The sequence below is a fragment of the Myotis lucifugus genome, unplaced genomic scaffold (genome assembly GCF_000147115.1).
Source record: "Myotis lucifugus unplaced genomic scaffold, Myoluc2.0 scaffold_353, whole genome shotgun sequence".
Classification (NCBI taxonomy): Eukaryota; Metazoa; Chordata; class Mammalia; order Chiroptera; family Vespertilionidae; genus Myotis; species Myotis lucifugus.
In genome coordinates this window covers 1013304-1023096 of record NW_005871401.1, presented here as the reverse complement: position 1 = coordinate 1023096, position 9793 = coordinate 1013304, and the positions used below count along the sequence as shown (strand labels likewise).

The window sequence follows — 9793 nt, the reverse complement described above, 5'->3', positions numbered from 1 at the left end:
GACGTTCTTCAACTGGAAAATGCGAATGATATTTGTTTTACCATCCTTTTTAGGATTATTGCAAGGGTTAAATGCAAAAATGCTTGCCATAGTGTTTTGAGAAATTTCTGTGTTAGTGCCAACCTAACACAGTACCTGCGTTATATACAGAAGGTACTCTGAAAGAATGAATGTCTTAAAGGTTAAGTAGAAGATTATTCTCGCTTCTCTGTCTAGTTCTTGAGTTCTTGATTTACTTTTATATTACCTAAGTACTTGTATTTGCCAGTAATTTTACTTCTGTAAAATTCTCCAAGCTTGAATATATATAATAATTAAAAATAATGACGTGTTCTGAACTAATAATAGCTAACGTCATCAAGAACTTAATTACATGAGTAGCATTTACTATATAGGAATGTTAATAGGGTCCAAAGGAGAGAAGTTCTGAAGGCATCAGTGAAGACAGTGTATTAAATCCTTTCCTAATGTGGATAGCTTTATATAGTCCCCCCCAACCCCCGCCCCCTCCTCGATCTTGCAGGTCCTTACTAATAGGTTGCAAAGATTAATTGCAAAGGAAAAAGTTCGGAACTTCAGAAAACCAAACTTAATGCTTAAATTTGAAAGGGATTCCAGGGCCTAAGTTGTACATCTAGTGAAAGGATCTCCTGTTTGATCCGAATAAAGTCCGACCTGCTCAACAGCTGCAGCTTAGGTCTTCCCTGGTGTCCGGACAGTTCCTGAGGAGCAGAGGTGCAGGCCCACGCTTCTGCACTGTTTCTCGAGGGTTCAGGGCTCACTTCCCAGGTGTGAGTAGCTTCTGATCCTCCTGCCTCCTCCTTTGGTAATATTAGGGTTTTTAGAAAATAAAAACCAGCTTCTTTCCATTAAAATTTGTTGCACTTGAGAAAGTCCAAAGAAAATTGATTCTGACTCTTTAATTTTTACATAACGTTTTCTTTTATTTACTTCCCTCCCCTCATTTTGTGTTGTTTAACATATTGGTTTGTAAGTTTATCCTTTGAGCGGGAAGAGTAATGGAACTGAGGACCAGTAAAATACTGGGGTGGGGAGGAGCCTAGATAATGAACTAAAAACCATAAAAAGTAATCACACTTAACATATATATATATATACCTAAAGCCTAATATGCAAATTGTTCCCTCTGGAGTTTGACCAGGAGACCTGGAGTTCAATCACTTGCTATGATGTCCGATGACCACCAGGGGGTGGCGCAGAATGAAAAGAGGCCCAGCTGGCAGCCGGAAGGCCCTGATTGGCCCTGATCGCCGGCCAGGCCTAGGGACCCTACCCATGCACAAACGGGCCTCTAGTATTTTCAGATTATTCATTTGATTCATCATAAAAATTGTTGGGGCATTTTGAAATGTTGCTTCCTTTTCACTTTTTGTGTTTATAAATTTTGTTTCTGTAGGGGCTATCTGATGGGTTAGCGTGCCTTTTGAGAAGAAATCTATGGATACTGGATTTGTTCCTGTTAATGAAGTTTTAAAGGCGGTACCAAGCCTCTGCTATGAAATATGGAAAAGAATGAAAAGCAGCAGAAAAGAAGCATCTAGTAGGAAACATGGAAACATTAAAGCTCGGACTAGAATATCTTCTTGATATCAAAGAGACTAGCTTATACAGTGTTTTTTCCTGCTGACCTACACTGACATACCCATGTTAAGTGGCATTTTCTTCTCGGTTTTTAATTTAAAGAAAATATACTCCATTTCTACACCTGTAATATTGAATAGAGTAATTATTTTTTACAACCATCTTAACATTATTTTGGAGATGACATTTCTGACTTTCAGAAATGAATGTAAAATCAGGAAGCAAGATCCCATAAAGCTGGGAACTCTGGACAGCTGACCAGTTTTACCTGTGGTGCTTTGCCTTTAAACAGAGTGTGTGCTAGCACATTATTTCAGATGTGTATGTAAGACTGTTTGCTGAACAATAAGGTGTATGAAAGGAGCAGGAATAAAGAATTTTTCTAATTAACATCTTCTATATTTGTTTTTTAATTGATGATATTAACCTTTTGGACTATAATTATTCAGTCCCATCTTGTGATTTTAGTTACTGATGGTGGCCTAAAGTCTCAACATATAGTTGGCAGGATGCCCTGTGAGATAGCAACTTCACATTCCTATATATACTCAAGCTGGACTGCTAGTCTGTATCAGAATTGTTGGAAATGTGATGCGTTAGATGAACATTCCCTTCAGCCTTTCATTTTTACTAATTAACACATTTGAGCACATCTGAGAAACATCTCTAGACCAATGTGGTCTTCCCCTCATTTCTGCTAGCCAGGCCTTTCAGTTCTCCCCGACTGGCCATGAACTTCTCTAGTGGCTCAGTTCTTACCCTAAAATCTTTAAGTTTCCAGGAAAGTTTTCACTCAGGTAAATTTTTTTTTTCTAATTCCAAGACTAATCTAAAAGTATCTGTTCATTAAATTAAAAAGGATTCATTTATTAAAAAAAATATTTTGAATGCCAATTATATGCCAACCAACACTGAGGATAAAAAGACTCAGTATGACAAAGAGAAGAGAAGATAATCAAAATCTTATAGGGAAGCCAGATAATCAAAAGATAAAAATGTTTATAAAATGTCAAATACTGATAAATGCTACAAAAATCAAGCAAAATAAGTTAATAGTTTGTACTGTAATGATGAGAGGTGGGAAAAGGTTGCTATGCTCCAAAGCTCTGAAAACGGGAAACAAGACCTATATGTACTCACCAACTTTAAAGACTTGACTTAACTTTAATTACACTTTTTGGCCAATTTTAATTTTTATTATTTTTGTAATTCTCACCCAAGGACACACTTAATAATTTTAGATAGAAGGGAAGTGTTCTTTGTGTGTGTGTGTGTGTGTGTGTGTGTGTGTGTGTGTGTTTGTGTGTGTGAGAGAGAGAGAAACATTGATGTGAGAGAGAACCATCAATCATTTGCCTCCAGTACGTGCCCTGATGCGGTATTGAATCTGCGATCTATGTAGGGAATCAAACCCACAAGCTATTGGTGTATGGAACGACACTCCAACCAACTGACCCACACCAACTAGGACATATTTGGCCATATTTTAAAACTAAGCTAGGTGGACAGAAGATAATCTAAACGTGTTATTTTCAAAAGGTCTTTTTCTAAGTGATTGAGTAATGAACAGTCCTTTAAGCACCACCAGATGGTGCTATTAAGGTTTGGTGTATCTTTCTGTGTTACAGCTCTTAGAAGTTTTGGTTTTGATTTTTTTAAGAAAATAAAAGAAAATTTACTAAATACAATGAAATATATTTAAATATTTTTCCTTGTAAAATTGCAATATTTTTTGTGAAGAAAATAATTGTACCTTGTACTGGAGTTAAAATGCTTTTGGGGATACTAAATTAAAATGGCACAGCCTGACAGAAAGCCTCCAAGAGATGTAATGAATGAGAGAGAGTAAATTAATAGATTAGATGGGGCCCAGCCAGTGTGGCTCAGTGGTTGAGCATCTACCTATGAACCGGGAGGTCACAGCATGCCCTGGTTTTAGGCTTGATCCTGAGTAGGGGGCATGCAGGAGGCAGCCAATCAATGATTCCCATCATTGATGTTTCTATCTCTTTCCCTCTCCCTCTCTCCCTGTTTCTATCTCTCTCCCTCTCCCTCTCTCCCTCTCCCTCTCCCTCTCCCTCTCCCTCTCCCTCTCCCTCTATCCTCTCCCTCTCTCTGAAACCAATAAAAACATACTTTTAAAAAAGCTGTTAAAAAAAATAGACTAGAAAAGAAAAAAAAATAGACCAGATCAGAAGCAAAAAAGTCTTTGATTTTATTACAGGATTCTCCAGGAAATAGGTACTATAATGGAGTCAGAAGTTCAATGTGGTTTAGTGGAGAGAAATAGCAGAAAAAAGTAAAGGAAGGATGCAACATTAGCCAGGGGAAGCTGTCATTCTGTGATGCCAAGCTGACAGAATTGCCCTTAACCCAGCGATTTTTAATCTTTTTGATCTCATGGCACACATAAACTAATTACTAAAATTCTGTAGCCTGGCCAGTGCGGTTCAGTGGTTGAGCACCCACATATGAACCAAGAAGTCCCTGGTTCTAGTCCCAGTCAGGGCACCTTTCTGGGTTGTGGGCTTGGTCCCCAGTAGGGGGCATGCAGGAGACAGCTGATCTATGTCTCTTTGATGTTTCCATCCGTCCCTCTCCCTTTCTCTAAAATCAATAAAAACACTTAAAAAATAATTTAAAAAATTAAGTAAAATTCTCTGGCACATCAAAAAAAATATTTTTTTGCCAATCTGACAAAAAAATAGGTATCATTTTGATTCATTCACACCAGATGGTTGTGTTGGCTGCTGTCATTTTTTAATTTGACAATCTAATAGTAACGAGGTCAGTGCCCCTGACTAAATAGATATTGCATGTTTTAAAAATTCTTGCTGCATACAATTGAAAATCACTGTGTTAGCCCCATGGGGAGCTCCAGAGCAGCAAAACCTGCCTGTTAGAGGAGTAGTATGTTGGATGGAAGTGGCTGGACCCTCACACCATTGCCTTGTCAGGTCTTTGGCCACCCTGAGGTTAGCATGACCTTGGCTGCAAAACAGGTGAGCCCTGACAAAGCTAGCAACGAGGCTGTCAGCTGGCCCCACTCATAGCCAGGCAGGAGGTCGGAGCCATTCATCTCTGTCACAGATTTGTAAAGAAAACATCCTCTTTACAGGATTGAAGTGAGGAAATCCTGTATACCTATACCTTGCTTATAAAAGAAAGATTGGACTGTGTCGTTAATGTTTGAATTGGGAAGTAAATGGTACATTTCTAAAGTGTAGAACTGGAATAAAGGTTATCTTCCTGTTTTGCTGGTAAGTGAATGGAGATGTGTTTGCGGTAGGGCTTGAAGTAGAATCCAGGTCTTCTGCATGGCAGACCAATGGTTTCCACCACGTGCTGCTATTTCTTGGGATAGACGATCACTCTGAATGTAGTAATAAGAAACATACGTTAACTTGTAAAAGACAATGCCAAGTGCTGGGTTATATCAGTGAGCAAGAAAAGCACAATCTCTGTCTATAGGTAGTTTATAATTTAGTGAATGCACACAACTGGGCCAGTTCTCTGCTATAGGAGCTCATGGCAGGAGCACTGAAACCCAGATTTGGGAAGAGAGAAGTCTTTAATTTGGCTTGGGAACATTGGGCTACTCATCTACCTAAAAGTTTCAAGTGTAAGTACACTTTTCCCCCCAAATCTCTTTTTCTTGTGTTACTCATGTACTAAGTCTCTTAATTGCAAATGAGAGAAACTCACTCAAGCTATCTTAATCAACAAAGATTATTAGGATACTAGAGGCCCGATGCATGAAATTTGTGCAAGAGGCTTGGCCCTCGTAGCCTTGGCTTCGTCCGGAAGGTTGTCCAGAAGGATGTTCGGAAGGCCATTTGCCTGTCCGGTCTAATTAGCATATTACGCTTTTATTATTATAGATTGGAGTATTATGGTACTCAAGACAGGGATGCTGCTGGGCATTAGGAGTACCAGAATTAAAGAACATGGCATGATAAGAATTCTATTTATTTCTGACATATTTTATGGGTCTGCTTCATGCTTTTCTATTTGTAAAACTGATCACTTTTATTACTCTAGGTCAGAGTGGTAGGAATCATGGCTGTCAGCCTGTCCTTTTTAAAAAATAAATATTTTTATTGATTTCAGAGAGGGAGAGAGATAGAAACATCAATGATAAGAATCATTGATTGGCTGCCTCCTGCATGCCCTGCACTGGGGACTGAGCCCACAACGCTGGCCTGTGCCCTGACCAGGAATCGAACCATGACCACCTGATTCATAGGTCAATGCTAAACCACTGAGCCACGCAGGCCGGGCTGCCAACCTGTCTTGATCATGACATTTGACAGCTTCAGGCACTTTAGAGGAAATTACCTTGTTCAATCATTTTGTAATGTCACCTCCTTGAATGGGAACGCCAACCCTTTACCTCATCTTCGGCTATCCTTCCCTAATTCCCTCCCCAGCCCTGCTGCTTCCAGTTGTCTAGCTACCTCGTTGCAAGATTACCCAAAGTTCAGTTGTTATCAAGTTGATGGAATTTAGTTCATATATGTGAGAGGATTCACATCTTAATTTCATTATCCATGGTGAGGTGTCCTCTAACTTCTATTGAACCTGCCAATGGTGGGAATCTTTTTACCTCTCAGAGCAGCCCATTCGTTCCACCTGCAGATCTCTGTCTTTTGGAAAGCTACTTTCTTGTTTTGCTTTAGTTCATTACAATGTAATGACAGCATTGTAAGCATTAAAACCCTGTTGGGGAGCCCCCATTTTACCAGGCTTACCGTTTCTAGCTTTTCAGGCTCAAGCATGTGGTCTGGTTCCTTTATGATCATTCTTCTCTCGCTGCACTCATTGTCTATATTCCTTCAAAAAACGAGTTTCCCAGAAGATTATTTCTGGGATGCTTATACTGCGATTGATATAGCCATTTTGGTGGCTCCATACTTCCCATAAGTAATGCTAATTACCAGGGTGTTGGCAATGGTCACTACACATCTCGATGGACAGTACCATGAGTTAGTAGGAGTTCACACTTGGGATCAATCAGATTTGGGTTCACGTTCCAGCTCTGGCAATTACTAGCTGTGTCACCATGGACAAGTCATTTAGATTCTGTGAGCCTTGTTTTCCTCTTAGTAAAATGAAGCTAACAATTCCTATCTCATAGGGATGTTCTGAGAATTAAATGAGATAGTGCTCAATCTCTGGAACGTATTAGGTGCTCCGGAAATGTTAGCTCTAAAATTATCTGCAGTATCTTTCCTTTCACACGCTGTAGTTTTATTTAATGCATCTCCTCTGGGGATGGTTGTGGTGGAAATGCCACACGGTGTGTGTGTGTGTGATAAATGTAGTTGAACATAGAATGTCCGCTTTTATTTATTTTCAGAACTTTTTAATTGATTTCAGAGAGGGAGAGAGAGATAGAAATATCATTGATGACAGAGGATCATCAGATTGGCTGTCTCTTGCACGCCCCCACCGAGGATTGAGCCGGCAACCCCGGGCATGGGCCCTGACCGGGAATTGAGCCTGGTTGATGCTCAACCACTGAGCCACGCCGGCGGGGGCTGTTTTTATTTTTATGTCCTACTGAAAAAGTGTTTTATGACTCATGTTGCATCCATTGCAAGGTAGAAGCAATTTCTATGCAGCATGACGCCTCCCCTGGATGGAAGGCCGAGGAGCTGCCTTTGGTTAATGGGTGACATCTCCTCTTCATAACAGTCCATTTCTTCAGATGCTCCTGTCGAGGATGAACCACCACAGGGGCCATAAGTGCTTATGTTGGCAGTGGCTCCACCTCAGAAAAAGTTTTCTCTTGACAGCAGAGTGTGGGCACCAATCTAACCAAGAGCACTTGAGGTGTGACCAGGTTAGGTAAGAACAGCTGTAATTCAGAGTCCCCAAGCTGCATAACTATCTTAACTGATATGACAAGAAATTACCTAACAATTTTAAGCCCACATAGCAAATACTCTGTATCTTTTCACATGACACTTTATATTTGCATAAGAACCCATTTCAACGTTTAAAAGTGCCTTCACATCTATTATCTCTTTTACCCCTGACCAGGACCCCATCCTTCATTAGGTCTCTTAGTGTCATAAGAAGAAATAGCAGGCTGAATCCAGGAGCGGCGCCATGCTGGGTACCTGATCCATGTTATTTTCAATCCTCACAACAACACAGTTCAGGCCTCTTTGTTTTTTAAAAAATAGTGTTACCTTATTTGTGTGACTATTAAATAATATATCATTTAGTCTTTACTTGCTTTTGAGTTACTGCTTAACACATTGGTAATTTAAAATTGTGTATGGTATCTTTCACATGATCATAATTTTAATTTAATTTTTCTTATTTCTTAATATATTTTATTGTTGACACTATTACATATGTTTCCATTTTCCACCCCACCAACTTTGCCCACCTCCACCCAGCTCCGGCTTCCCTCTGGCCATCATCACACTGTTGTCTGTGTCTATGGGTTATGCCTGTATGTTCTTTGGCTAATCCCTTCACCTTTCATTCAGTACCCCCCTTTTCCCTCCCCTCTGACACCTGTCAGTCTGTTCCATGTATCCATGCCTCTGTTTCTATTTTATTCGTCAATTTATTTTGTTCATTAGATTCCACATGTAAGTGAGATCATATGGTATTGGACCTGGAGATTGTGATCATAATTAAAAAAAATATTTTCAGTTGAGGTCTATCTTGGTGGGGCTTTTTCTGTAAACCTACATTGTTGGAAACGCCTCATGGAGTAAATATGTGTTAGATCTGTGGGGAGGAACTACAAGACAGAGCTGCTAAAACTATGAAAGAACTAACAGTCAAAAACATTTTTTAAATCTTAGGTATTGTTTTACCCAAGGATCTGTACTGTTCCAAGGTGTGATTGCTTAGTAGTGAATATGATTTCAACTTATTTATGTTTAGAGGTTGTCTGAAATTGAGAACCAGGCAGAACCATCTACTCTGACCCTACAGGGGTGGAGAAGTTTTGAAGTATGTCCATAGTCAAGAGAAGATCAAAGAAGCCCAACTAAAAGAACTATGGACTGATGGACATGACAACTGTGGATTGAATAAAAGTTCTTTTTAAAAGGACTATCTTGGCCCTAACCAGTTTGACTCAGTGGACAGAGTGTCAGCCTGCGGACTGAAGGGTCCCAGGTTTGATTCCAGTCAGGGGCATGTACCTTGGTTTCGGGCACATCCCCAGTAGGAGGTGTGCAGGAGGCAGCTGGTCGATGTTTCTCTCTCATTGATGTTTCTAACTCTCTATCTCTCTCCCTTCCTCTCTGTAAAAAATCAATAAAATATATTAAAAAAGGACTATCTTGAAGATTAAGACTTAAACTCAGGAGAAACTAAGGCAATGGAAAGAATCACAATATGTGAAATTCCTTAAATAAAGATTTATTAATTTTAAATAATTTTGCCTATGTTATACATAAAAATACCTTTATGCTTTAAAATATATGTATTTTCAGTTTTATAAAATTTTATTGTAATTTCTACTAAATTGAAATTTTCATCATTATGTAGTGATCCTCTTCATATGTGACACTGATTTTTTTGTCTCAAAGTCTATGTATTGCAGGTTAATGTAGCTAACTTAGTCCTCTGCAGGTTAGAATGAATCATTTTTTAAAAATAAATTTTATCGATTTTTTACAGAGAGGAAGGGAGACGGATAGAGAGTTAGAAACATCGATGAGAGAGAAACATCAATCAGCTGCCTCCTGCACACTCCCCACTGGGGATGTGCCTGCAACCAAGATACATGCCCTTGACCGGAATCGAACCTGGGTCCCTTCAATCTGCAGTCCGACGCTCTATGCACTGAGCCAAACCGGTTAGGGCGAGAATGAGTCTTTCTTTTTCTTTTTCTTTTGGATGGATCTTAAAGAGAGAGAGAGGAAGAGAGAGAGGTAGAGAAAGAGATAGATAGAGACATTGATTGTGTTGTTCCATTCATTGGTTGATTCTTGCATGTACCCTGACCAGGAATGGAACCCAAAACCTTTGCGTATCAAGACAATGCTCTAAGCAACTGAGCTACCAGGCCAGGGCTCTATCATTTTCTTGCATCCTTTTCCCCCCTCATCTGGCACCATACATAATAACTACAAAATTATTGACTATATTCCCTATGCTGTGCTTTACATCCTGATGACTAATTTGTAACTACCCATCTGTACTTTTTAAAATATCC

General features: G+C 39.5%; 1 protein-coding gene and 1 non-coding gene across 3 annotated transcripts in view; both read left to right on the top strand.

Annotated features, from left to right (window-relative positions):
• The window catches only part of OSTC (oligosaccharyltransferase complex non-catalytic subunit), an 11737-nt gene extending 9745 nt beyond the window's left edge, over window positions 1–1992 (top strand). For both annotated transcript variants that reach the window (XM_006101378.3, XM_006101376.3), the window contains one exon: window positions 1418–1992. In XM_006101378.3, coding sequence (XP_006101440.1) covers window positions 1418–1436 — 19 coding nt within the window. In that variant the 3' untranslated portion in view covers window positions 1437–1992. The remainder of the gene's footprint in view (window positions 1–1417) is intronic.
• A 6281-nt stretch (window positions 1993–8273) lies between these two features.
• LOC111828408 lies at window positions 8274–8378 on the top strand. Its single transcript, XR_002832273.1, has one exon. It is a non-coding gene; the product is annotated as a small nucleolar RNA SNORA18 (small nucleolar RNA).
• Window positions 8379–9793: the final 1415 nt, after the last annotated feature.